Below are 27,181 nucleotides of genomic sequence, written 5' to 3'. Positions count from 1 at the left end.
CGCGGCCCGGCTCGGGGCACGCCGGGAGCCGCGGGCGGGGCCGGGCGGGGCGGGGCCGGGCGGGGCGGGGCGCCGCGGGCGGGGCGGGGCGCCGCGGGCGGGGCGGGGCGCCGCGGGCGGGGCGGGGCGCCGCGGGCGGGGCGGGGCGCCGCGGGCGGGGCCGGGCGCGCTGCGCATGCGCGGGCGTGAAGCGCGGCGCCTGGCAACGGCGCACGGCCAGGGAGGCGTCCCACAGCGCCCCCTCGTGTCCCCCGCTGGCGGCACAGGGACGGCACAGTGCCACCCAGAGCTTCCCAGCACTGCTCCAGTGCCCTCCAGGGACAGCCCAGCAGGAGAGGGAAAAGTGGCAAACAGTGGGACAGGGATGGGAACAGGGATGGGGACAGGGATGGGGATAGGGATGGGGACAGGGTCCCCCACAGACAGGGCAAGGATAAGGACAAAATTCCCCCAGGGACAGGACAAGGATGGAGACAGAATGCCAGAGGCAGGACAGGGAAGGAACTGAAGGCACTATGGGGACAGGGGTAGGGTCCTCTGGGGCAGGACAGGGATAGGGACTGGGTCCCCAGGACAGGAGGAGGATGGGGACAGGGAAGGTGCTGAGCAGTGATGGGAACTGGCTGAGGATGGGGACCAGGTCCCCCGGGTCGAGATCAGGATGGGGACAGGGTCCCCAAGGGCAGGATAGAGACGGGACCAGGGCAGAGAGGGGATGGGGACAGAATCCCCCCAGGGGCAGGAGCAGAGCCTGCACCAACCCCTGAGTGACCCAGGGGCATGGGAAGGGTGCAGACACTGCCAAAACTCAGACCTGCTGCTGGCCCAGGCAAGGAGAGAGCCCAGGTTAGCCTGTGCCAGCTCCAGCCCACCAGAAAGGTCACAGCAGGGAGCACCCAGGCCGCTGCCCTCACTTTGACCCTTGGGGCTGTCCTGGGCATGCAGTGGGTGCTGGGAGAGGAGTGAGAGGAGCTGCCCCTGCCCTGCCTGCCCACAGCACTGTCCGGGCTGGAGCTCTGCTTCGAGGCATTGCTGAGGTCTGTGGGAAAACCACTGCCAAAACACAGCAAGGTTAGAGGATAGTGAGGGGAGACCCCTGTGCAGGAGAGAGGGGTGAGCCTCAGCAGAGTGATGCTCCTCAGGGGACAGAGATGCTCCTCAGGACAGAGATGCTCCTCAAGGGACAGAGATGCTCCTCAGGGGACAGAGATGCTCTTCAGGACTGAGATGCTCCTCAGGGGACAGAGATGCTCCTCAGGACTGAGATGCTCCTCAGGACAGAGATGCTCCTCAGGGGACAGAGATGCTCCTCAGGACAGAGATGCTCCTCAGGGGACAGAGATGCTCCTCAGGACTGAGATGTTCCTCAGGGGACAGAGATGCTCCTCAGGACAGAGATGCTCCTCAGGGGACAGAGATGCTCCTCAGGACTGAGATGCTCCTCAGGGGACAGAGATGCTCCTCAGGACAGAGATGCTCCTCAGGGGACAGAGATGCTCCTCAGGGGACAGAGATGCTCCTCAGGACAGAGATGCTCCTCAGGGGACAGAGATGCTCCTCAGGACTGAGATGTTCCTCAGGGGACAGAGATGCTCCTCAGGACAGAGATGCTCCTCAGGACAGAGATGCTCCTCAGGACTGAGATGTTCCTCAGGGGACAGAGATGCTCCTCAGGGGACAGAGATGCTCCTCAGGACAGAGATGCTCCTCAGGACAGAGATGTTCCTCAGGGGACAGAGATGCTCCTCAGGGCACAGAGATGCTCCTCAGGACAGAGATGCTCCTCAGGGGACAGAGATGCTCCTCAGGGCACAGAGATGCTCCTCAGGACAGAGATGCTCCTCAGGACAGAGATGCTCCTCAGGGCACAGAGATGCTCCTCAGGGCACAGAGATGCTCCTCAGGACAGAGATGCTCCTCAGGGGACAGAGATGCTCCTCAGGACAGAGATGCTCCTCAGGGGACAGAGATGCTCCTCAGGACTGAGATGTTCCTCAGGGGACAGAGATGCTCCTCAGGACAGAGATGCTCCTCAGGACTGAGATGTTCCTCAGGGGACAGAGATGCTCCTCAGGACAGAGATGCTCCTCAGGACTGAGATGTTCCTCAGGGGACAGAGATGCTCCTCAGGACAGAGATGCTCCTCAGGACTGAGATGTTCCTCAGGGGACAAAGATGCTCCTCAGGACAGAGATGCTCCTCAGGACAGAGATGCTCCTCAGGACAGAGATGCTCCTCAGGACTGAGATGTTCCTCAGGGGACAGAGATGCTCCTCAGGACAGAGATGCTCCTCAGGGGACAGAGATGCTCCTCAGGACAGAGATGCTCCTCAGGACTGAGATGTTCCTCAGGGCACAGAGATGCTCCTCAGGACAGAGATGTTCCTCATCACAGCATACTCCAGCTCAGGTCCAGCTTTTCCTTCAGGTTGTGTTAAAGAGCTGTGGGAGCTCTGCCTGCTCCTGAGGGGCTGGGGCAGCTCTGCAGGGAGTCTGGGGGGGCTCAGTTTTCCAGGCTCTGGTTGGTGCAGACAGCTTCATCCCAGGGGGTTTGTGTCCAGCAGGAGCAGGGCAGGAATTGTTCTCCTGTGCTCAGCACTGGGGAGGCCACAGCTCAAATCCTGGGATGGGTTTTGGGCCCTGACTCCCAGAACAGCATTGAGAGGCTGGAGCAGGTCCAGAGAAGGGCAAGAGAGCTGGGGAAGGGGCTGGGGAAGAGGGCTGGGGAGGAGCAGCTGAGGGAGCTGGGGGGGTTGAGCCTGGAGAAGAGGAGGCTGAGGGAGACCTCCTTGCTCTCTGCAGCTCCCTGAGAGGAGGCTGCAGCCAGCTGGGGCTTGGGCTCTGCTCCCAAGGAGCAAGGGACAGGACAAGAGGCAATGGCCTCAAGCTGCCCCAGGGGAGGTTTAGGTTGGCCATGAGGAACAATTTCTTCCCCTTGAGGGCTGTCCAGGCCTGGCCCAGGCTGCCCAGGGCAGTGGCGCAGTCCCCATCCCTGGGGGGGTTCCAGAGCTGTCTGGCTGTGGTGCTGAGGGCCATGGCTCAGTGCTGCCCTGGCAGTGCTGGCTGAACTCCATGGTCTTAAAAGGTCTTTCCCATCCCAAACAATTCCATGAGTCCATGATCCCAGTCTGCATGCTGGGAAGTTACCCTTCACTGAGCTTCCCACCCATCCCAAGCTCCTGTGGCAGCTCTCAGGAGAGCAGCTGGGCAACAGGAGACATCTGCAAGCTGATGGCAGGTCCTGGTCACCTCCATCGCCTTTGCCCAAGGCAGCAAAACCTCCCTGAGCCCTCAGGCTGAGAGGGGCCTGGTGAGAGCCACCCAAAGGGCCCTCTGCAGTGTCTGCTGCAGCAGGGAAGGTGGTCCAGAGGAAGGGCTGCCCTGGGTGAGGTGACAGCAATGCTGAGCCCACCTGTGCTCAGGGAGCTGCAGCCAGCCCCGTGCCAAGGAGGGGCTCTCAGCACACGGGGTGGTTGCTTGCACCCTGCCTTTGGCCACCTTCCAGCTGCTGCCCTTGGCCAAGGGTTCAAAGGTGAAGTTTCATCATCTGTCAGCCAAAGGTTCTGCAGACAACAGAGGAGGCTCCAGCCCCGAGGCCCCACGGCAGTGTCTGGAGGAAGCCACAGGCAGGATGCCTGCTGCAGGATGCCTGCTGCAGGATGCCTGCTGCAGGATGCCTGCTGCAGGATGCCTGCTGCAGGATGCCTGCTGCAGGACTCCACAGCATGAAGCTCTCCACAGTCTGCCACTGCTCAGCACTGCAGCTTGCAGCAGAACTGCTGAGAGCTCAGGGTGGGAGCTGAGGAGGAGGGAGAGGTTCTGGGGGCAGGTGTGGGCCCTGCAGCACTTGGCACCAGAAGGAGCTCAAGTTCCAAGTGCAGACAGTGACACCAAGTTACTCCAAGAGCTGGCTGCCTTGGACCTCACACTGCTGGTGCAGGTTCTGCTCAGCAGGACCTGGGAGTGCTGGGGACAACCTCATCAAGAGCCAAAATGTGCCCTTGGGGACAAGAAGGCCAAAGATGTCCTGGGGGGCATGAGAAAGAGTATGGCCAGCAGGGCAAAGGAGGGTCTCCTGCCCCTCTATGCCCTAGGGAGGCCACAGCTGGAGTCCTCGGTCCCATCCTGGGCTCCCCAGGTCAGGAGAGTCAGGGAACTGCTGGAGAGAGTCCAGGGCAGGCTGCAGAGCTGCTGAGGGGCCTGGAGCAGCTCTGGGAGCAGCAAAGGCTGAGAGCCCTGGGGCTGAGAGCCTGCAGAAGAGCAGCCCCAGAGGGCAGCTGAGCAATGCTCAGCAAGAGCTAAAGGAGCTGTGGGGGGCAAGAGGCTGGGGCCAGGCTCTGCTGAGTGCTGCCCAGGGCCAGCACAAGGGGCAAGGGGCAGCAAGTGTCAGGCAGGAGGTTGGAGCTGAGCAGGAGGAGAAAGTTGTTTGGGGTGAGGCTGCTGGAGGCCTGGAGCAGGCTGCCCAGAGAGGTTGTGGAGTGTCCTGGTGTGGAGAGCTTCCAACCCCCCCTGGGCACTGTGCTGCTGGGCAGGGTGCTGAGGGTGCCCTGCTGGAGCAGGGCTTGGGCTGGGGGAGCTCCAGAGCTCCCTTCCAGCCCCTGCCAGGCTGCTGGCACTCTGTGTAACTCTGTTCTGGCTGTCAGGGAGCTCAGCACCTTCCCCTCTCAGGGCAGGTCAGAGCTCTGCAGGCCCATGGCAGACCCTCACCCACCCCTGAGCTCTGCAGCCAGCAGCTCACAGCTGTTTGCAGGACTAGCTGCTGAGACTTGTCCTTGGCAGGCTGCACTCTGCTCCACAGAACTTGCACCGCAGGCTGCAGGCTCTGAAGCCCAGGCATCAGCCTGGTGCCAGCTGGGAGGCAGGCAGCAGGGCTCTGCACACAGGGCAGGCAGACAGCTTCCCTTACCTGCCAGCAAACACAGCAGGGGCTTTGTCACACAGGGCCCAAGGGGCAGCTGCTCCTCCACCCCAGCTGGCCACCTGCAGCCACCTCTCTCATGACACCCACAGAGCTCTGTGGGGGAACATCTCCAGGCTGGCTCCCTTCAGGGCTGCTCCCACTCCCACAGCTGCCCCTGAGCCCACAGAGCGTGGTCTGGGGGTCACGGAGGTGTGGGGCAGGTTGGACATGATGGTCTCGGGGCTCTCTTCCAACCTTAATGACTCTGGGACTGAGTCCTGCTTTAATGCTGTACACCAGCTGAGTGCAGACCTCTGCTCATCCTCCCCAGCTGCATGAGCAGAGGTGGACAAACCCCACAGAGCCTGCTCCTGACTGGCCTGGGGCTGGGATTCTAACCTCCTCCTCAGCTGTCACCATTCAGCCCAGGCCTCCTGTGATGCAGCACCAAGAATCTGAGGCCTCTTCCTGCAGGCAGCTCTGGGTCCAGGCAACATCCCAGCAGGGATCTGGTCAATGTCCATTGCTATCTGAGGGGCAAGAAGGTGCCAGGCTCTTGTCAGTGGTGCCCAGTGAACACAAGGGGCAAGGGGCACTAACTGGAACCCAGGAGGTTCCACCTGAGCAGGAGGAGAAAGTTGTTTGTTGTGAGGGTGCTGGAGGCCTGGAGCAGGCTGCCCAGAGAGGTTGTGGAGTCTCCTTCCAACCCCCCCGGGCATTGTGCTCCTCCTCTGGAGACTTTGCAGACCCACCTGGACGTGCTCCTGTGCGAGCTGCCCTGGCTGCTGCTGCTCTGGCAGGGGGTAGGATTCAACCTCCAGAGGTCCTTTCCAACCCCTCCCATTCTATGACTGCACAGCCAGGGCACAGGCCAGGCAGAGCAGGAATCTGCTGCTCAACCCCAGGATCCCTGAAGTGTTTCAGAGGCCCTTTTGGAGCTGTGTCTTTGGGGCCCCACTCCAGCTCTGCCGCTCCCTGTGGCTGCAGGGGGGGCCAGGTGCAGCAGGCTGGCTGGGGGGCAGCAGAGGCAGCTGGCAGCTGTTTAAAACAACCAGTAAGCACTTTTATTTCCATGAAGCAATGTTGGTTTAGTATCACAATGGAATGATGAGAAAACATCTAAAAAACCAACCCCCAAAGAAGTCTCTGAGCCCCCCCCCCACCACGGGGAGGCTTTTCAAGGCAATTTGAAACCAACAGGGAGTGACAGAAGTGCCAAGAGGAGTCCCAGGAGTCCCCCAGGAGGCTGCTCCCCAGGGTGCTGGGCAGGGCAGGAGGTGGAATGAGTCGAAGGTAAGAATGTCTGAAGTGGTCTTTGGGCTTCTGCCTCACAGTCGCGACCAGGAGAGCCCTGCGGAGCCCCGCGGGCGCCGGCAGGGGCTGCGGCGGCGCCGGCGCGGCCAGCCCCGGGGGGAGCACCGCCGCGGCTGAGCCGCCCGGCCGGGGGCAGGGCGTTAAGACATCCCGCAGCCGGCGCCGACTGCAGCCGGGGGAGGAGCGAGCCGGGGAGCGCGGTGCGGGCCCGGGAGGATGCCCCTGCCGCCAGCCGGCCGGGGAGGCGAGGGGACGGTGCCGAGAGGCCGGCCCGGCGCAGGGACTATAGCTTGACGGTGCCCGGGGGCAGGCTGTGGTTGCAGAGGCGGTAGTAGCGCAGGTCGTTCACCAGCCTGTGCACGCTCTGCGTGAAGGAGGGCAGGTCCTGCAAGGCAGAGCACAGCTGCAGCCGGCCACGGGGGCTGCCACACGCCACGCAGTCCTCCCAGCACGGCTTCGGCCCGGCGACCCCACCGCGACCCCCGAGTGCCTGCAGCTGCAGAGGGAGCAGAGCCTGTCCCAGAGCTGCCCCAGAGGCATTCACAGCGTGGTTGGCTTGGAAGGGACCTTCAAGACCACCCAGCTCCAGCCCCCTGCCACGGGCAGGGACCCCTCCCACCAGCACAGGCTGCTCAGGGCCTCATCCAGCCTGGCCTTCAGCACCCCCAGGCAGGGGGCAGCCACAGCCTCCCTGGGCAGCCTGTGCCAGAGTCTCCCCAGCCTCACTGCAAACAATTTCCTCCTCATCTCCAGCCTAAGTCTGCCCTCCTCAGGCTCCAAGCCATTGTCCCTTGTCCTGTCTGGGCTAACTGTGCCCCAGGCTCTCCCCCAAGCCCCATGACACCTCCACCTGCAGCAGCAGCATCTGCTCACCATGACCCTGCCAAGGCTGCTGGGTACCCAGGGTTGGTGCTCCTCAAGAGTCTTCTAGGGTGCAGTGATTCCCTCAAGGCTCCTTCCCTACCCCCAGCCTTGGTCTCCAGACTGGATTAGATGTGAGAAGGTTGGATTACAGAACCACAGAGTCACAGCAGCCGGGAAAGACCTTCCAGACCAGTGAGTCCAACCATGGTCTGCCTCTACCAGGGCCACCACTACACCCTGTCTGGATGTGCTTTAGATACACCCAGGGCTGGGGATTCAGCCTCCCCCCTGGGCAGCCTGGGACAGGCCTGGACAACCCTTTTAGCTTAGAAGGTTTTTCTCATGTCCAACCTAAACCTCCCCTGGGGCAGCTTGAGGCCATTGCCTCTTGTCCTGTCCCTTGTTCCTTGGGAGCAGAGCCCAAGCCCCAGCTGGCTGCAGCCTCCTCTCAGGGAGCTGCAGAGAGCAAGGAGGTCTCCCTCAGCCTCCTCTTCTCCAGGCTCAACCCCCCCAGCTCCCTCAGCTGCTCCTCCCCAGCCCTCTTCTCCAGACCCTTCCCCAGCTCTCTTGCCCTTCTCTGGCCCTGCTCCAGCTCCTCAATGTCCTTCCTGCAGTGAGGAGCCCAAAGCTGACCCCTGCACTCCAGCTGTGGCCTCCCCAGTGCCCATCACAGAGGCACAATCCCTGTCCTGCTCCTGCTGCCACCCCAGTGCTGGCACCAGAGGAGGTGTCACTTCTGCCACCTACACAGAACAGTCCTTGGCTGGGCACTGCTGAGTCTGGAAGTGCTTGGAATAGGAGGTCCTGCCTGCAGCCACTGCTGTGAGGAGCTCCCAGCTCCCTGCCAGCTCCCTGCCAGTGTGTTCTCACCCTGGCACCCCTGCTGCAGCCCTGCCCCCTCCTTACCCTGTCCATCTTGAAATTCCTCCCCAGCACATTCTTCTGGTTGGAGTCCACACCATCACAGCTGGCCAGGAACTCGGGGAGGAAGGCAGAGTAGAAGCCATCAAAGTCCACTGAGGCCATGTTGTAGGTGGCAATGCCAATCTCCTCCTGCAGCAGGTCGTGGGACTTGTGCACCAGCACCTGCAGCAGCACGTTCACGAACTGGAACAGCATGGTTGTCCTGAAGATCTTCTGCAGGGGGAGCAGCACACAGTCAGGGCCTCCACACCCCCAGGAGGGCTCCCTGCAGCCAGCACCAGGTCAGCAAGGACAGGCCGAGCCTGGCTGCACTGGGGCGCCGCTGGGGCTCAGCCACCAGGGGGGCTGCAGGCTCCTGGGAGCACAGAGAGCATTGTGCAGGCCTAGCCAAGGCCAGCACTCAGCTGGCAGCCCACAGCCACCTCTGCCCCTGCCCCATGTTGTCAGCACTGCCATTTCAGCCAGCAGCAGCCAGCCCCACTCGCACTCCAGCCAGAGCTGGCCCTGCTCAGGGCTCCTGCCGGCCAGGGGCTGGATTCTGCACAGGCAGCTGGTGCCAGGAGGGGCTGGCCTCCAGCTGTGCCCACAGCTGCAAACCCAAGAGCTCTGCTGGCACAGAGGGGCAAGGCCTTGGGTTGCAAGCTTCAGCCCTCCTGACAGCAGCTAACAGGCCCAGCTCAGAGGGTCTGGAGGAGGAGACCTCACCACACCTGGCAGGGAGAAGACTGCAGATGCCCAGGGGAAGACGCTGCAGGGCCTCAGCCACAGCTGCTGATCCCTCACACTGCACTGTCCCTGTGTGTGTCCTTGGCTTCCCCTCAGGAGGGAGCACACCAAGGCTCTGCTTTGACTGCCTGAGCTGGGTGGGATCCCTCCCGTGCCCACCACAGCAGCATCAGGTCGGTGCTGATGCAACTCTGGCAGCAGTGTAGTGCTGAGGAGCACAGCAGGCAAGCAAAGGCTGAGCCTTAGCCCCCAGCTCCTGACCTGCAGTTTCTGAGAAGCTTAAAGCAAGTCTCAGGGCAGCCTCCTGCTGTCAGCCAGCCCCAGGACCCACCTTGTGGTACAGCTTCTGCTTGGTGTTGAGTGTCTCCAGGTAGAAGAGGTTCTGCTTGAAGAGGTGGATGTCAGGCTGCAGGAAGGACTGCCCAAAGGCCTGCAAGCACAGACAGCTGGGGGAGAGGACTGGCACAGAGGCACCTCTAGAATCACAGAATGCTTCAGGTTGGAAGGGACCCTCCAAGGGCACCTTGGCCACCCCCCTGCACTCAGCAGGGACACCTCCAGCTAGAGCAGGTTGCTAAGGGACACATCAAGTCTGATCTTGAATGTCTCCATGGATGGGGCCTTAACCACCTCCCTGGGCAGCCTGTGCCAGAGTCTCCCCAGCCTCACTGCAAAGGATTTCTTCCTCCTCTCCACTCTCAGTCTCCTCTCTCCAAGCTCAAAGCCATTGTCCCTGGGCCTGGCACTCCCAGCCCTTGTCCCAAGTCCCTCCCCAGCTCTCCTGGAGCCCTTCAGGTCCTGGGAGGCTGCTCTGAGGTCTGCCTGCAGCCTTCTCCTCTGCAGGCTGCACAGCCCCAGCTCCCCCAGCCTGTGCCCACAGGGGAGGTCTCCAGGCTCTGCTGATGCCAGTGTCCCCGGGGCCCCCCGCAGGAGCAGGCGGCAGGGGTTTGGTACCTGCATGATGGCGCTGAACTGGGCCTCGTTCTCCATGGGCTCCTCGGGCAGGCCGCGCTGCACGCTGGCCAGCACGCTGGACTTGAAGAAGTACCTCCAGTTGTGGTGCAGCACCCTGAAGAGCAGCTCGAAGAGCTCTGCCTTCACGTCGGGGGAGGAGCGCTGCAGGACAGGGCAGGGCTCACCGCGGCCCCGGGCCTGAGCCATGGGCACCCCGGCCCTGAGCACCCTGCCCCCGAGCACCCAGCCCCTGAGCACCCCGCCCCCGAGCTAAGCACAGCAGCCCCGGGCCCTGCTCGGCTCGGCAGCCCCGGGCCCTGCTCGGCTCGGCAGCCCCGGGCCCTGCTCGGCACTCAGCCCCGGGCCATGCTCGGCACACAGCCCCGGGCCCTGCTCGGCACACAGCCCCGGGCCCTGCTCGGCTCGGCAGCCCCGGGCCCTGCTCGGCACACAGCCCCGGGCCCTGCTCGGCACACAGCCCCGGGCCCTGCTCGGCTCGGCAGCCCCGGGCCCTGCTCGGCACACAGCCCCGGGCCCTGCTCGGCACACAGCCCCGGGCCCTGCTCGGCACACAGCCCCGGGCCCTGCTCGGCACACAGCCCCGGGCCCTGCTCGGCTCGGCAGCCCCGGGCCCTGCTCGGCACACAGCCCCGGGCCCTGCTCGGCACACAGCCCCGGGCCCTGCTCGGCACACAGCCCCGGGCCCTGCTCGGCTCGGCAGCCCCGGGCCCTGCTCGGCACACAGCCCCGGGCCCTGCTCGGCACACAGCCCCGGGCCCTGCTCGGCTCGGCAGCCCCGGGCCCTGCTCGGCACACAGCCCCGGGCCATGCTCGGCACACAGCCCCGGGCCCTGCTCGGCTCGGCAGCCCCGGGCCCTGCTCGGCTCGGCAGCCCCGGGCCCTGCTCGGCACACAGCCCCGGGCCCTGCTCGGCTCGGCAGCCCCGGGCCCTGCTCGGCACACAGCCCCGGGCCCTGCTCGGCTCGGCAGCCCCGGGCCCTGCTCGGCACACAGCCCCGGGCCCTGCTCGGCACACAGCCCCGGGCCCTGCTCGGCACGGCAGCCCCGGGCCCTGCTCGGCACACAGCCCCGGGCCCTGCTCGGCACACAGCCCCGGGCCCTGCTCGGCACACAGCCCCGGGCCATGCTCGGCACACAGCCCCGGGCCCTGCTCGGCTCGGCAGCCCCGGGCCATGCTCGGCTCGGCAGCCCCGGGCCCTGCTCGGCACATAGCCCCGGGCCCTGCTCGGCACACAGCCCCGGGCCATGCTCGGCTCGGCAGCCCCGGGCCCTGCTCGGCACACAGCCCCGGGCCATGCTCGGCTCGGCAGCCCCGGGCCCTGCTTGGCACACAGCCCCGGGCCCTGCTCGGCTCGGCAGCCCCGGGCCCTGCTCGGCTCGGCAGCCCCGGGCCATGCTCGGCACACAGCCCCGGGCCCTGCTCGCACACAGCCCCGGGCCATGCTCGGCACACAGCCCCGGGCCCTGCTCGGCTCGGCAGCCCCGGGCCCTGCTCGGCACACAGCCCCGGGCCCTGCTCGGCACGGCAGCCCCGGGCCCTGCTCGGCACGGCATCCCCGGGCCCTGCTCGGCACACAGCCCCGGGCCCTGCTCGGCTCGGCAGCCCCGGGCCCTGCTCGGCACGGCAGCCCCGGGCCCTGCTCGGCTCGGCAGCCCCGGGCCCTGCTCGGCACACAGCCCCGGGCCCTGCTCGGCACGGCAGCCCCGGGCCCTGCTCGGCACACAGCCCCGGGCCCTGCTCGGCTCGGCAGCCCCGGGCCCTGCTCGGCACGGCAGCCCCGGGCCCTGCTCGGCTCGGCAGCCCCGGGCCCTGCTCGGCACACAGCCCCGGGCCCTGCTCGGCACGGCAGCCCCGGGCCCTGCTCGGCACGGCAGCCCCGGGCCCTGCTCGGCACACAGCCCCGGGCCCTGCTCGGCTCGGCAGCCCCGGGCCCTGCTCGGCACACAGCCCCGGGCCCTGCTCGGCACACAGCCCCGGGCCCTGCTCGGCACGGCAGCCCCGGGCCCTGCTCGGCACACAGCCCCGGGCCCTGCTCGGCACACAGCCCCGGGCCATGCTCGGCACACAGCCCCGGGCCCTGCTCGGCACACAGCCCCGGGCCATGCTCGGCTCGGCAGCCCCGGGCCCTGCTCGGCACGGCAGCCCCGGGCCCTGCTCGGCTCGGCAGCCCCGGGCCCTGCTCGGCACACAGCCCCGGCCCTTCTCAGCTCGGCAGCCCCGGGCCATGCTCGGCACACAGCCCCGGGCCCTGCTCGGCACACAGCCCCGGGCCCTGCTCGGCACACAGCCCCGGGCCATGCTCGGCACACAGCCCCGGGCCCTGCTCGGCACACAGCCCCGGCCCTTCTCAGCTCGGCAGCCCCGGGCCATGCTCGGCACGGCAGCCCCGGGCCATGCTCGGCACACAGCCCCGGGCCCTGCTCGGCACACAGCCCCGGCCCTTCTCAGCTCGGCAGCCCCGGGCCATGCTCGGCACGGCAGCCCCGGGCCCTGCTCGGCACACAGCCCCGGGCCATGCTCGGCACACAGCCCCGGGCCCTGCTCGGCACACAGCCCCGGGCCATGCTCGGCACACAGCCCCAGGCCCTGCTCAGCACACAGCCCCGGGCCATGCTCGGCACGGCAGCCCCGGGCCCTGCTCGGCACGGCAGCCCCGGGCCCTGCTCGGCACACAGCCCCGGGCCCTGCTCGGCACACAGCCCCGGCCCTTCTCAGCTCGGCAGCCCCGGGCCCTGCTCGGCACTCAGCCCCGGGCCCTGCTCGGCACACAGCCCCGGGCCCTGCTCGGCACACAGCCCCGGGCCATGCTCGGCACGGCAGCCCCGGGCCATGCTCGGCACACAGCCCCGGGCCCTGCTCGGCACACAGCCCCGGGCCCTGCTCGGCACACAGCCCCGGGCCATGCTCGGCACACAGCCCCGGGCCCTGCTCGGCACACAGCCCCGGGCCATGCTCGGCTCGGCAGCCCCGGGCCCTGCTCGGCACGGCAGCCCCGGGCCCTGCTCGGCACGGCAGCCCCGGGCCCTGCTCGGCACACAGCCCCGGGCCCTGCTCGGCACACAGCCCCGGCCCTTCTCAGCTCGGCAGCCCCGGGCCATGCTCGGCACACAGCCCCGGGCCATGCTCGGCACGGCAGCCCCGGGCCATGCTCGGCACACAGCCCCGGGCCCTGCTCGGCACACAGCCCCGGGCCATGCTCGGCACACAGCCCCAGGCCCTGCTCAGCACACAGCCCCGGGCCATGCTCGGCACGGCAGCCCCGGGCCATGCTCGGCACGGCAGCCCCGGGCCCTGCTCGGCACGGCAGCCCCGGGCCCTGCTCGGCACACAGCCCCGGGCCCTGCTCGGCACACAGCCCCGGCCCTTCTCAGCTCGGCAGCCCCGGGCCCTGCTCGGCACTCAGCCCCGGGCCCTGCTCGGCACACAGCCCTGGGCCCTGCTCGGCACACAGCCCTGGGCCATGCTCGGCACACAGCCCCGGGCCATGCTCGGCACGGCAGCCCCGGGCCATGCTCGGCACACAGCCCCGGGCCATGCTCAGCTGAGTAGCCCCGGGCCATGCTCGGCACGGCCCCGCAGCTGCCGGACCCCACCTGCCCCGGGCAGCCTGCAGCTGCAGCCCCTCTCCCACACTGCCTGCAGTTCCCAGGCACTGGGCCTGCCCCTCGGCAAGCCGGCGGCTGAGGAGCCTCCCAGCTGCCCCGGCCCGGCCGGCCCTTCCTCCTACCTCGGCAATGATGGGGTACACCTGCTCCATGCACAGGGAGATGACACTGGGCAGGAAGGGCTTCAGCACCTGGCCTGGCTCCTGCACCACCACCTGCAGGATCTTCAGGAACTTCTCCACCACCCGGCAGCCGGTGCTGCCCTCGTGCAGGATGCTCTCTGCCAGCTGCTCCCTGCAACACAGCACCCTGCCAGGAGCCCTGCACCGGCACAGGGCACGGCCCCCCAGCTGCCCAACCAACACAGCCCAAGAGCATGGAGCCACAGCCTGAGGCAGGCTTTGGCAGAGGCTGACTGCGCTGCTCCCCGAGATCCTGAGTGACGGCTGAGGATCCCTCAGGCCTTGGGTGGGATCTAACACACAGTGAGAGTCCAGCTCCAGATGGAATGTATCAGGTGAGGGCAGGAGAGCAGGGCTGGGAGGAGCAGCTGAAGGAGCTGGGGCTGCTGAGCCTCAGAAGAGGAGGCTGAGGGAGACCTCCTTGCTCTCTGCAGCTCCCTGAGAGGAGGCTGCAGCCAGCTGGGGCTTGGGCTCTGCTCCCAAGGAACAAGGGACAGGACAAGAGGCAATGGCCTCAAGCTGGCCCAGGGCAGGGTTGAGTTGGCCATGAGGAACAATTCCTTCCCCTTGAAGGTTGTCCAGGCCTGGCCCAGGCTGCCCAGGGCAGTGGTGCAGTCCCCATCCCTGGAGGGGTTTCAGAGCTGGGTGGCTGTGGTGCTGAGTGCCATGGCTCAGTGCTGCCCTGGCAGTGCAGGGGTAAGGCTTGGGCTCTTAAATGATTCTTCCAACCAAAAGAGCTCCATGAGCCTCTGAGTGATGTTCCTGGGCTTGGCCACTACAGACTTAGGAGCATTTCCCTCAGATTTAGCCCTGGGACATGGCACAGAGGGGTTGGAATTGGGGCAGGGACCTGCTGTGTGACAGCTTCCCAGGATGAATCGTGCTGGAGGCTGGGAAAGAGGTGAGCAGCATGGGACAGTACCTGGTGAACATGTTGAGGAAGGTCTGTATGATCTGCTCAGTGAAAGACACTCCCATCTGCACCCTCAGGCCTTGGAACAGGGTGAGGAAGAAGCTCAGCATCTCATCTGTCACATCTGGGGTCAGAAGAGCCAAGCAGAAAGCAGGAGTCAAGGTCTCATCCCAGTACATCCAGCAGCATTTCCTGTGGGGGTTGCTCCTCCCGTGCAGGGAACCTCACTTGCTGGGGGGCACTCAGCAGCAGGCCAGGCCCTGGACACTGAAACCACTACAGACCAAACCTGCTCCCTGCAGCCAGGGAATGGCTTGGGAGGGACCTTCAAGACCACTCAGTGCCACCCCCTGCCATGGGCAGGGACACCTCCACCAGCACAGGCTGCTCAAGGCCTCATCCAGCCTGGTCCTGAACACCTCCAGGCAGGAGGCAGCCACAGCCTCCCTGGGCAGCCTGTGCCAGAGTCTCCCCAGCCTCACTGCAAAGGATTTCTTCCTCCTCTCCACTCTCAGTCTCCTCTCTCCCAGCTCAAAGCCATTGGCCCTGGGCCTGGCACTCCCAGCCCTTGTCCCAGGTCCCTCCCCAGCTCTCCTGGAGCCCTTCAGGTCCTGGGAGGCTGCTCTGAGGTCTGCCTGCAACCTTCTCCAGGCTGCACAGCCCCAGCTCTCCCAGCCTGGCCCCACAGGGGAGGTTCTGCAGCCTCTGCTCATCTTGGTAGCCTCCTCTGGACCTGCTCCAGCAGCTCCAGGTCCTTCCTGTGCTGGGAGCCCCGGATCTGGACTGGATACTATCAGCCAGGACCTTAGCCTGGCCTGCCTACAGGGAGTGCTTGAAGGAAGCTCTGGTGGTGATGGCCTGGGCTGATTTCCAGAGGCTCACTGCTTGCAGAGGGTTGACAGGAAACTGAAGGAAATCCAGAAGAGCCACACAGCCTGGGGGGGGGCTGGGAGATAGCCCCCAAGTTCTTTATGTTTGGCAGAAGCCTTCTACCTCCAGAAGTGATCCCCAGCAGGTGGCTGTGCAGCTGGCAGAGCAGCACCACAGCCACTCCTGCACCAGGCCCAATCCTCTCTAGTGAATAGCCATGGGGAGAGCTGCAGCTGCCCAGCTCCTCCTCGGCTACCCCTGCAGTGTGGGCTTTGAAGGGAGCTCTGGAGAGCATCCAGTCCAACCCTCTGCCAGGGCAGGGCACCCAGGAACACATCCAGGGGGGGTTGGAAGCTCTCCACACCAGGAGACTCCACAACCTCTCTGGGCAGCCTGCCCCAGGCCTCCAGCAGCCTCACCCCAAACAACTTTCTCCTCCTGCTCAGCTCCAACCTCCTGGCTGCCCTTGTCCTATCACTGGGCACCAAACAGAGCCTGGCCCCTTCCTCTTGCCCTCACCACTCAGCTTATTGATAGACATTGATCAAATCCCTCTCAGCCTTCTCCTCTCCAGACTAAGCAGCCCCAGGGCTCTCAGCCTCTCCTTACAACAGAGCTGTTCCAGTCCCTTCAGCATCCTCACAGCCTCCCTTGGACTCTCTGCAGCAGATTCCTGTCCCTCCTGAACTGGAGAGCCCCAGACTGGACACAGCATTCCAGGTGTGGGGGCCTGCTAGCACCTTCTGAAGCCAGCAGCTGACTGGGGTCACAGCACCACCAGCCTGTCTTGGATGCTCTCTGCCTTTCAACTTGGTTCTGCCTGAGCAGCAGCCCTGGTGGAACTCCTTGCTCTGGAGGTGCTGCAGTCCTGGGCATTCCAGCTGCCCTCATGTGATATGAAACAGAAGCTGCTGGGCAGAAGATTGCCAAGCAGCAGCACCATGGAAATGCCTTGCTTGGAAGAGACCTTCAAGATCAAGTCCAACCCTTCTCTAACTCTGCCCAGGCTGGGGCTGAGCCCTGGCCCTCAGCACCACAGCTCTGCCTCTGGGAACCACCTCCAGGGCTGGGGATTCAGGCCCCCCCTGGCAGCCTGGGCCAGGCTTGGAGAACCCTTTCAGGGAAGGAGTTTCTCCTCATGTCCAACCTGAGCCTCCCCTGGTGCAATCTGAGGCCCTCTCCTCTTCTCCTGTGTCGCTGTGCTACGGAACGGGTTAGGGCGGAAGGGACCTCCCAGAGCCAAGCCCCTGCCACGGGCAGGGACACCTCCCACCAGCCCAGCTTGCTCAAAGCCATTGTCCCTCGTCCTGGCACTCCCAGCCCTTGCCCCAAGTCCTTGCAGGAAGGGAGGGTCAGAGACTTCCCTTCCCTCTGGATTCAGCCCAGCCCGAAGCAGAGCAAGCTCCCCCCCGTGGGCAGCAGCACCCTGCAGGCCGGCGGAGAGGAGGTGTTAGCAGCTAAAGCTACTCACAGCAGCAGAGCTGTGCCATGGTTATACCTGACTGATGAATGAAAGCTGGGAAGAGGGCAAGTGAGACCTGGACGGATTCTTGCAGCGACTGGTAGCAGATCTGCCGCGACTTGGTGGCCTCCCCGGAGACGCTCTGCACAATGTCCTGCAGCACGGCCAGCGTCTGCTGGATCAGCACCTTGGCTGCAGGGGAACACAGCACAGCCTCAGCTGGGCAGGGGCCTGGCAGCTCACCCACCCCAGCCCCCAACCTGCCCAGGGACCCGTCTCAGCTACGCCCAGCTGCTCGGGGCCTCATCCAGCCTGGCCTTCAACACCCCCAGGCAGGAGGCAGCCACAGCCTCCCTGGGCAGCCTGGGCCAGAGCCTCACCTCCCTCGCACTGAAGTTCTGGGCCCTCATTCCAAGGAGGACACTGAGGGCTGGAGCAGGCCCAGAGAAGAACAAGAGAGCTGGGGAAGGGTCTGGAGAAGAGGGCTGGGGAGGAGCAGCTGAGGGAGCTGGGGGGGGTTGAGCCTGGAGAAGAGGAGGCTGAGGGAGACCTCCTTGCTCTCTGCAGCTCCCTGAGAGGAGGCTGCAGCCAGCTGGGGCTTGGGCTCTGCTCCCAAGGAACAAGACAAGAGGCAATGGCCTCAAGCTGCCCCAGGGAAAGGTTAGGTTGGACATTTGAAGAAACTTCTTCACTTGAAGGGTTCTCAGTGCCTGGCCCAGGCTGCCAGGGTTGAATCCCCAGCCCTGGAGGTGTTTCCAGGAGGCAGAGCTGTGGTGCTGAGGGCCAGGGCTCAGCCCCAGCCTTGGCAGAGTTGGAGAATGGTTGGGCTGGAGGAGCTGGAAGGGCTTTGCCAACCAGGACATTGCTGTGACTCCAGGCACAAATCCACTCAAAGATCTCTGCCTGCAGCTCTTCAGAACCCTGGGCCAGCCTGACAGGATCTGATCAGTGCTGATCAATACTTCAAGGGTGGGTGTCAGGAGGGTGGCACCAGGCTATTGGCAGTGGTGTCCAGAGACAGGACAAGGGGCACTGGGCACAAAGGAGGCTGAAGCCAGGTGGGGGTTGGGCTCTGCTCCCTAGGCTCAGGTGATAGAAAGAGAGGCAGTGGCCTGAAACTGTGCCAGGGGAGGGTTAGGTTGGAGAGGAGGCAAAATTTCTTGGCTGCAAGAGTGGTCAGGGCCTGGCAGAGGCTGCCCAGGGAGGTGGTGGAGTCCCCATGCCTGGAGGGGCTCCAGAAAGCTGTGGCCATGGCAGCTGGGGCCAGGGTGGTGCTGGGTTGAAGGTTGGGCTTGGAGGACTCTTCCAACCCAAACAATTCTGTGATGGCTTTTTGGTAGCAGAGCTCCCAGGCAGCTCTCCACACCCCCACAGGAGAAAGGTCTCCAAAGAGAACACAAACACCAACTGCTCCTCCCCTGCCCTGCGCTGTCCTCCCCACGCACAGCCTCCCAACCAGAACAGTCACCTTGGTGCCTCCCCTCAGCAGGCAGGAAGCCCTCCCCAGGCCTGGTACTTACTGTCCTCCAGCTGCAGCTTCCTGTGGTGCAGGCTGGCAGCAGGTTTGAGCTGCCTGTAGTCCCTGGTGAGGGCAGAGATGAGGCTGGCATGGTTGGTGGAGCGCTCGGCCCACTGCTGCTCGCTCTCGGGCAGGTTGGGCCAGGGCAGCAGCAGGAGGTTGGACAGAGCTCTGCACACCAGCACCTGTGCCTGCAAACCAGAGGCCAAGCAGAGACAGGGGTCAGCAGGGCAGCCACCCAGGCCTTGGGAGGGCACAGCCTTGCAGGGGCCTTTCACAGACTGCATCAGGGTGCAGGGGACCCTCCAAGGGCATCCTGTCAAACCCCCCCCCTCAGCAGGGCTGAGCTTGAATGTCCCCAGGGATGAGGCCTCAAGCACCTCCCTGGGCAGCCTGTGCCAGTGTCTCCCCAGCCTCCCTGTGCAGAACTTCCTCCTGGTGTCCAACCTAACTCTGCCCTGCTCCAGCTGTGGGCTGTGCCCCAGCACTGCTTGCTTGGTGGTTGAGCAAAGAGCCCAGCTGCAAGCCAGCAGCTCTGCAAGGCAGGAGAGCAGCAAAGCTCCATGGCTGCCAGGCTGGAAGCAGCTCCCAGCCCTCCCCTGGGACACCAAGTCTCAGTTCTCCTCCTCCATCACCTGGGGATGATGCCACTTCACCCTGCCTGCTTCACACTAAATTCTGTGCACGGACAGAGCTCGGTGCCTCCACCCCAGCACACACCACCCCCACATCCCAGTCCCCATCTGCTGCAAGAGAACCACAAACGTGCACTGAGGGGTGGGGAATGTTCACAGGAGACTGCTGCTGCATGGCAGAGCCAGGGTCAGGGCCAGGGCTGGGCACTGCTGAGGCCACAGCTTCAATCCTGGGGTCTGTTCTGGGCCCTCATCCCAAGGACATTGAGGGCTGGAGCAGGGCCAGAGAAGGGCAAGAGAGCTGGGGAAGGGTCTGGAGAAGAGGGCTGGGGAGGAGCAGCTGAGGGAGCTGGGGGGGTTGAGGCTGGAGAAGAGGAGGCTGAGGGAGACCTCCTTGCTCTCTGCAGCTCCCTGAGAGGAGGCTGCAGCCAGCTGGGGCTTGGGCTCTGCTCCCAAGGAACAAGGGACAGGACAAGAGGCAATGGCCTGAAACTGTGCCAGAGCAGGTTCAGGTTGGACATGAGAGGAAACTTCTTCCCTGGAAGGGTTCTCAAAGCCTGTCCCAGGCTGCCCAGGGGGGTGGCTGAATCCCCATCCCTGCAGGTGTTTCCAGGAGGCAGAGCTGTGGTGCTGAGGGCCAAGGCTCAGCCCCAGCCTGGGCAGTTAGAGAATGGTTGGGCTGGAGCAGCTGGAAGGGCTTTGGCAGCCAAACCATTCTGTGATCCTATTCTCTAATCAGCTGCACTCTAAGCTGATGCAGAGCAGGGTCTGTGCCACAGGTGAGGAAGGATGAAGCTCCAGGAGGTGCAGCTCTTTGTTTCCTTATGCTGCTGACCAACATGGCTGCTGCATACCCACAGCAGGGAGGGAGCTGCTGCCCCAGCTGCCACACAAATCCTTCTGCCGAGGCTGTGCCTTGCTGCAGACAGCCTGAGGCCCAGCCTGAGGCCCAGGGCAGCAGCTCTGCAGGGCTCACCTTGTCTGGGAGGCGCTGTGCAGAGGGCTCTGTGACCCTGGTGAACAACTTCTGCATGGCTGGGATGCTGATGAGGAACACCGGGCGCACCGTGGTGGCCAGGGACACCAGCAGGTGGCAGGCAGACAGCAGCAGCTTCTCCTGCACCTGCAAGAGGGGGTGGTCAGGCTACCAGGACACCAGCACCACCCACAGCCTGGCACGGTGGTGCTGGGCAGCGAGGGAGCTGCCCCTGCCCTGCCCCGAGCCAGGCTGTGGTCAGTGCTCACACACAGAGTCACCAGAGCAGGGCTCAGCTCCCTGAGCACCAGGGAAGAGATTTCCCCATGTTCAATAAAGTCATCAGGCTGAGTTTACAGAGAGAACCCTGGGCACTGGTGAGGGCACCCCTAGAGTACTGGGGTCAAATCTGGGCCCCTCTCCCCAGGAAGGACATTGAGGAGCCCAGAGAAGGGCAACAGAGCTGGGGAAGGGTTTGGGGAAGAGCAGCTGAGGGAGCTGGGGGGGTTGAGCCTGGAGAAGAGGAGGCTGAGGGAGACCTCCTTGCTCTCTACAGCTCCCTGAGAGGAGGCTGCAGCGAGCTGGGGCTTGGGCTCTGCTCCCAAGGAACAAGGGACAGGACAAGAGGCAATGGCCTCAAGCTGCCCCAGGGGAGATTTGGGTTGGCCATGAGGAAGAATTTCTTCCCCTTGAGGGTTGTCCAGGCCTGGCCCAGGCTGCCCAGGGCAGTGGTGCAGTCCTGGAGGTGTTTCAGGGCTGGAGGGGTTCCAGAGCTGTGTAGCTGTGGTGCTGAGGGCAATGGCTTAGTGGTGCCCTGGTAGTGCTGGGGCAAGGCTTGAACTCCATGCAGTCTCTTCCAACCAAACAACTCTGTCAGCCTCAATATTGCTTAGTTTCACACCAGCCTCCCCTTCAGCTCTCCAGAGCTGCTCTCGGTCTCCCCCTCCGTGGAAGCTCTGCAGGACAGAGCTGCGGCTCCCAGCCTGGGGCAGCTCCCAGGCCGGGGCAGCTCCCAGCCTGGGGCAGCTCCCAGCCTGGGGCAGCTCCCAGGCCGGGGCAGCTCCCAGGCCGGGGCAGCTCCCAGCCTGGGGCAGCTCCCAGGCCGGGGCAGCTCCCAGCCTGGGGCAGCTCCCAGGCCGGGGCAGCTCCCAGGCCGGGGCCCCCTGCATGGCGCGGAGCAGCCGCAGCAGCCCTGCCCTCCAGGGCGCCCGAGGGCCAGGCTGGTGCAGGTACCTTGCAGCTGATGAGAGGAGTGATGGCCTCCAGGGCGGTGGAGATGAGCGAGACGAACTGCTGCGGGCTGTGGCGCTGCACCTCGCCGTAGAACTGTGCCAGCCAGTGGGCATAGGCCTGCAGCGCTGCCAGCGACTGCGCGTGCCTGCGGGCAGTGCCACCGCGTCACCCCGCCGCACCCACCCCAGCTGGCACCGGGCACCAGCGACTGCGCGTGCCTGCGGGCAGTGCCACCGCGTCAGCCCGCCGCACCCACCCCAGCTGGCACCGGGCACCAGCGACTGCGCGTGCCTGCGGGCAGTGCCACCGCGTCACCCCGCAATACCCACCCCAGCTGGCACCGGGCACCAGCGACTGCGCGTGCCTGCGGGCAGTGCCACCGCCTCAGCCCGCCGCACCCACCCCAGCTGGCACCGGGCACCAGCGACTGCGCGTGCCTGCGGGCAGTGCCACCGCCTCAGCCCGCCGCACCCACCCCAGCTGGCACCGGGCACCAGCGACTGCGCGTGCCTGCGGGCAGTGCCACCGCGTCACCCCGCCGTACCCACCCCAGCTGGCACCGGGCACCAGCAACTGCGCGTGCCTGCGGGCAGTGCCACCGCGTCACCCCGCCGTACCCACCCCAGCTGGCACCGGGCACCAGCGACTGCGCGTGCCTGCGGGCAGTGCCACCGCGTCACCCCGCCGCACCCACCCCAGCTGGCACCGGGCACCAGCGACTGCACGTGCCTGCAGGCAGTGCCACCGCGTCAGCCCGCCGCACCCACCCCAGCTGGCACCGGGCACCAGCGACTGCGCGTGCCTGCGGGCAGTGCCACCGCGTCACCCCGCCGTACCCACCCCAGCTGGCACCGGGCACCAGCAACTGCGCGTGCCTGCGGGCAGTGCCACCGCGTCACCCCGCCGTACCCACCCCAGCTGGCACCGGGCACCAGCGACTGCGCGTGCCTGCGGGCAGTGCCACCGCGTCAGCCCGCCGCACCCACCCCAGCTGGCACCGGGCACCAGCGACTGCGCGTGCCTGCGGGCAGTGCCACCGCGTCACCCCGCCGCACCCACCCCAGCTGGCACCGGGCACCAGCCACTGCGCGTGCCTGCGGGCAGTGCCACCGCGTCACCCCGCCGTACCCACCCCAGCTGGCACCGGGCACCAGCGACTGCGCGTGCCTGCGGGCAGTGCCACCGCGTCAGCCCGCCGCACCCACCCCAGCTGGCACCGGGCACCAGCGACTGCGCGTGCCTGCGGGCAGTGCCACCGCCTCAGCCCGCCGCACCCACCCCAGCTGGCACCGGGCACCAGCGACTGCGCGTGCCTGCGGGCAGTGCCACCGCCTCAGCCCGCTGCACCCACCCCAGCTGGCACCGGGCACTGGGCACCAGCGACTGCGCGTGCCTGCGGGCAGTGCCACCGCGTCACCCCGCCGTACCCACCCCAGCTGGCACCGGGCACCAGCGACTGCGCGTGCCTGCGGGCAGTGCCACCGCGTCAGCCCGCCGCACCCACCCCAGCTGGCACCGGGCACCAGCGACTGCGCGTGCCTGCGGGCAGTGCCACCGCGTCACCCCGCCGCACCCACCCCAGCTGGCACCGGGCACCAGCCACTGCGCGTGCCTGCGGGCAGTGCCACCGCGTCACCCCGCCGTACCCACCCCAGCTGGCACCGGGCACCAGCGACTGCGCGTGCCTGCGGGCAGTGCCACCGCGTCAGCCCGCCGCACCCACCCCAGCTGGCACCGGGCACCAGCGACTGCGCGTGCCTGCGGGCAGTGCCACCGCCTCAGCCCGCCGCACCCACCCCAGCTGGCACCGGGCACCAGCGACTGCGCGTGCCTGCGGGCAGTGCCACCGCCTCAGCCCGCTGCACCCACCCCAGCTGGCACCGGGCACTGGGCACCAGCGACTGCGCGTGCCTGCGGGCAGTGCCACCGCGTCACCCCGCTGCACCCGGCACTGGGCACCAGCGACTGTGTGTGCCTGCGAGCAGCGCCACTGCGTCAGCCCGCCGCACCCACCCCAGCTGGCACCGGGCACCAGCGACTGCACGTGCCTGGGGGCAGTGCCACCGCGTCAGCCTGCTGCACCCACCCCAGCTGGCACCGGGCACCAGGGATCAGGGCATAGGGCAGAAAGATCAGGGCACAGGAAAGAGGGCTCAGGGAACAGGAAAGAGGGCTCAGGGCATAGGGCACAGGGATCAGGGCAGAGGGATCAGGGCTCAGGGCAGAGGGATCAGGGCTCAGGGCAGAGGGATCAGGGCTCAGGGCACAGGGCTCAGAGCACTGCCTCAGGTGCACAGCCTGTGCCCTAGGCAGCCACCAGCAGGTGGGTGGCAGGCACTAGGCAGGCTGCCCATGGAGGCTGTGGATGCCTCCTCCCTGGGGGTGTTCAAGGCCAGGCTGGGAGGTGGGAGGTGTCCCTGCCCATGGCAGGGGCTTGCACTGGGTGATCTTTGAGGTCCCTTCCAACCCAACCCCTTCTATGAGTCTCTGATACCAGGTCCATATCAGGAGAGCTCAGAGGGGCACAGGCCTGAGCATGGTGGGAAAGACTCTTGGTGTTGTGAGGCTGCTGAGCCCTGGAGCAGGCTGCCCACAGAGCTTGTGGAGTCTCCTTCTCTGGAGAGCTTCCAACCCCCCTGGATGTGTCCCTGTGTGCCCTGCCCTGGGTGCCCTGCTCTGGCAGGGGCTTGGACTGGAGCATCTCTGGAGGTCCCTTCCAGCCCCCATCACTGTGTGACTCTCAGACAGCTGCTGTCACAGTTCCCTGTCTGTGACCCTGCTGTTAGCTCCACCTTAGAGCTTTGGGGTCAGGACCTTTGCTGGGCCCACACAACGGCTGTGCCTCAAACTGCAGCCCTGTGCAGTCAGGATCAGAACAGGGATTTCCAGCACTGGCAGCACCAGGGCTCCATGCCCACTGTCACCTCCTGGATGAAGGCCTTCACCTGCTCCAACTGCTTGTGTGGGAAGGCAAGGACCTAGAACCCTGGGCTAGGAAAACCACCTCTGACCTGAGCCCTAGGCCTGGCTTTGGGGGCCAAAAAATCCTTCAGCTGGAACTAGGAGCAGACAGTGGGGCTGGAAACAGCACTGCTGGGACACCTCAGCTCTAGTGACACTGCAAGGGAACTGCTGCCCCAGGGCCTGCAGGGCTGTACTCTCCTCTCGCCCTTACTCCTCCTGCATTCACTCCTTCTGTCCTTACTCCTCCTGCTCTTACTCCTGCTCCTTTCACTCCTCCTGCATTCACTCCTTCTGTCCTTACTCCTCCTGCTCTTACTCCTCCTCCTTTCACTCCTCCTGCTCCCCTCTGGAGGGTTTTCACTTCTCATCACAATGTGTTTGTCTTTGGACAGCCTGAGCACATCAGTTTGAGGCAAGGCAGTTGCAGGCAGCTGCCCTCCTGCTTAGCCTAAGATCACTGAAGAGATGTTCTTTTCATCTGGCAGTCTCAGGGCAGCAGCCTGAGGAGCTCCAATGCTTCCTGCCCCCTCCTGCTGTGTGCCAGCTGTGTGCAGCAGCAGCAGCAGTGCCCCTGTGGTACTCACACATCGATCAGGTCAGGTTTGAGCACCGAGGGCACCGCAGTCTCGATGTTGTACAGCTTGATCTGGGATCCATAGAGTGTCACCTTCACCAGCCTGGAGGGGAGTGCAGAGAGGTGGCAGTGAGAAGAGACTGCAGGAGGGCCCTCCACAGGGAGCACACCTTGGCATGTGGAATGGCAAAGGGGAAACTTGGCTGCTGGCACCTTAGAGGAGAAGGCTCAAAGCCACACCTGGAGTGCTGGGGTCAGCTTTGGGCTCACTCCAGAAACAACACTGAGAGGCTGTCATGTCCAGAAGAGGGCAACAGAGCTGGGGAAGGGTCTGGAGAAAAGGGCTGGGGAGGAGCAGCTGAGGGAGCTGGGGGTGTTGAGCCTGGAGAAGAGGAGGCTGAGGGAGACCTCCTTGCTCTCTGCAGCTCCCTGAGAGGAGGCTGCAGCCAGCTGGGGCTTGGGCTCTGCTCCCAAGGAACAAGTGACAGGACAAGAGGCAATGGCCTCAGGCTGCCCCAGGGGAGGGTTAGGTTGGACATGAGAAGAAACTTCTTCACTGTCCCAGGCTGCCAGGTGGGTGGCTGAATCCTCATCCCTGGAGGTGTTTCCCAGAGGCAGAGCTGTGGTGCTGAGGGCCATGGCTCAGCCCCAGCCTGGGCAGAGTTGGAGAATGGTTGGGCTGGAGAAGCTGAAAGGGCTTTGCCAACCAGGACATTGCTGTGGCTCCAGGCAGTGTTTAGCTCCTGCACAGCCCTCATTCAGCTGAGAATCACAGGGTTCAGGTGGAGCAAGTGCAATGCTCTGCCTGGCAATGAGGAGCCACAAGCAAGGCAGCTGTGCACAGCCCTGCAGCTCTGGCACTGGCAGCTCTCTGCTCATTCAGTTTGTTGGAGGAGGAGAGCTGAACGAGCTCTGCCTCCCAAGGTGTCACAGCTCTTCTCTGTTAAGGCAAGAGATTGTGGCCACTGAGCTGTGAGATACAGCTCTGAAGGAATCAAACTCATCTCACATCCTGCAGGTGCTGGCAAACAAGTGCCTGGTTTTGTTTAACCATCCCTCTTGGTTCTTTTGGTAAGGATGCAGAAAGCCTCCTGAGAAACCTACCACTGGCAAATGCAACAGTTAAGATCCTGGTCAGCCAGTTCTTCATGTCTCCAGCAAGGAGAAGCAGGAGGGAACCTTGTTTGTGTGCAAAGCTGCTGAGGGGACTGAACATCTCCCTTCTGAGGAGAGGCTGAGAGCCCAGAGAGCAGCCTGAGAGGGATCTGATCAGTGCTGATCAATACTTCAAGGGTGGGTGTCAGGAGGGTGGCACCAGGCTATTGGCAGTGGTGCCCAGAGACAGGACAAGGGGCACTGGGCACAAAGGAGGCTGGAGCTGGGTGGGGGTTGGGCTCTGCTCCCTAGGCTCAGGTGATAGAAAGAGAGGCAGTGGCCTGAAACTGTGCCAGGGGAGGATTAGGTTGGAGAGGAGGCAAAATGTCTTTGGTGCCAGAGTGGTCAGGGCCTGGCAGAGGCTGCCCAGGGAGGTGGTGGAGTCCCCATGCCTGGAGGGGTTCCAGAACCCTGTGGCCCAGCCGGGGCCAGGGTGGGGTTGGGTTGGTGGCTGGGCTGGGCTGGGCTGATCTCAGAGGGCTCTCCCACCCCATTCTGTGACTGTCCTGGCGAGGGGCAGCAGCCCCCCTGGCACACCCACCTCTCCACCACGGTGAGGGCATCGTTGAACCTGGCAGCAAAGACGTCCCCAGTGAAGTACTCTGCCAGGCGCCCCACGGCCTGCAGCAGGGAGCTGAGGTCGCGCAGGGAGCAGTGCAGCCGCCGGCAGTCGTTCTCCGCAGTGATGTTCAGCCTGGGCCCTGCAAGCACAGCCCTGCCTCAGTGCAGCCACAGCCCTGCCTCAGTGCAGCCACCTGAGCCCCCCGGGCTGGGCCCCCCCCGGGCTGGGCCCCCCAGCCCCCGCAGCCCAGCAGCCTCAGGGCGCTCCGGGCGGCTGCGGGCCGGGACCCGGCTGAGAGCCACGGAGGGCGGCAGGGAGGGGCGGCGGGGAGGGCAGCTAACACCAGCAGCAGCCTGCTCCAGTCAGCCACCCCTGCCCCACAGCACTGCTCCAGCCATGGAAACGCTCCAGCTGGGCAAGAGGCTCAACTCTCCCAACAGCCTCACTGCTTCACAGGCCGAAACGGATGTTCCCAGCTAGCTGAGCCCTGCTCCTGTCCCCTCTGCTCCGGGTGGCACCAGCACCTGGAGCAGAGGAGCCCTCCGGTCACCACTGACACCAAAAGGCAATCCCAACGTGCAAGGCCCCTGCCTGCACTCCCTCTGCTGGGCACAGCACAGGGAGAGCCAGCAGCTGGAGAGCATCCTGAGAACAGGAGTGGGTTGGCTTCTGTTGTGAAGTGTGCTCGTCCCCAGCCTCATCTCTCACCAGGAACAACCACAGAAGATTTCTCACTCACCACCTCCACACTCACCCTGCAGCTAGGTTACACACACCTGTGCTCTAAGCACCCCAGACCTACCACTGAAACCCAAACATGCTCTGGA

At 65.1% G+C, this 27,181-nt stretch overlaps 1 protein-coding gene across 4 annotated transcripts in view; it reads right to left on the bottom strand.

Moving 5' to 3' along the window:
* Positions 1 to 6,478: 6,478 nt before the first annotated feature.
* The window catches only part of XPO6 (exportin 6), a 72,964-nt gene continuing 52,261 nt past the window's right edge, over positions 6,479 to 27,181 (bottom strand). For 2 of the 4 annotated variants that reach the window (XM_054180689.1, XM_054180690.1), the window contains exons 13-24: positions 26,334 to 26,493; positions 24,648 to 24,740; positions 21,100 to 21,244; positions 19,867 to 20,013; positions 18,257 to 18,446; positions 16,773 to 16,928; positions 14,414 to 14,528; positions 13,432 to 13,603; positions 9,683 to 9,844; positions 9,060 to 9,158; positions 7,985 to 8,215; positions 6,479 to 6,599 (exon numbers count right to left, since the gene is read on the bottom strand). In XM_054180689.1, the coding sequence (XP_054036664.1) occupies positions 6,498 to 6,599; positions 7,985 to 8,215; positions 9,060 to 9,158; positions 9,683 to 9,844; positions 13,432 to 13,603; positions 14,414 to 14,528; positions 16,773 to 16,928; positions 18,257 to 18,446; positions 19,867 to 20,013; positions 21,100 to 21,244; positions 24,648 to 24,740; positions 26,334 to 26,493 (1,772 nt within the window). In that variant the 3' untranslated portion in view covers positions 6,479 to 6,497. Of the gene's footprint in view, positions 6,600 to 7,984; positions 8,216 to 9,059; positions 9,205 to 9,682; positions 9,845 to 13,431; positions 13,604 to 14,413; positions 14,529 to 16,772; positions 16,929 to 18,256; positions 18,447 to 19,866; positions 20,014 to 21,099; positions 21,245 to 24,647; positions 24,741 to 26,333; positions 26,494 to 27,181 lie in introns of those variants that run through there. The other 2 variants (XM_054180691.1, XR_008463193.1) reach the window with 2 other exon arrangements.

This window comes from Dryobates pubescens, chromosome 4, assembly GCF_014839835.1.
Source record: "Dryobates pubescens isolate bDryPub1 chromosome 4, bDryPub1.pri, whole genome shotgun sequence".
In the NCBI taxonomy this organism is placed as follows: domain Eukaryota; kingdom Metazoa; phylum Chordata; class Aves; order Piciformes; family Picidae; genus Dryobates; species Dryobates pubescens.
Note: the sequence above shows the minus strand (reverse complement) of the source record. Positions and strands in the feature narration are given on the sequence as shown.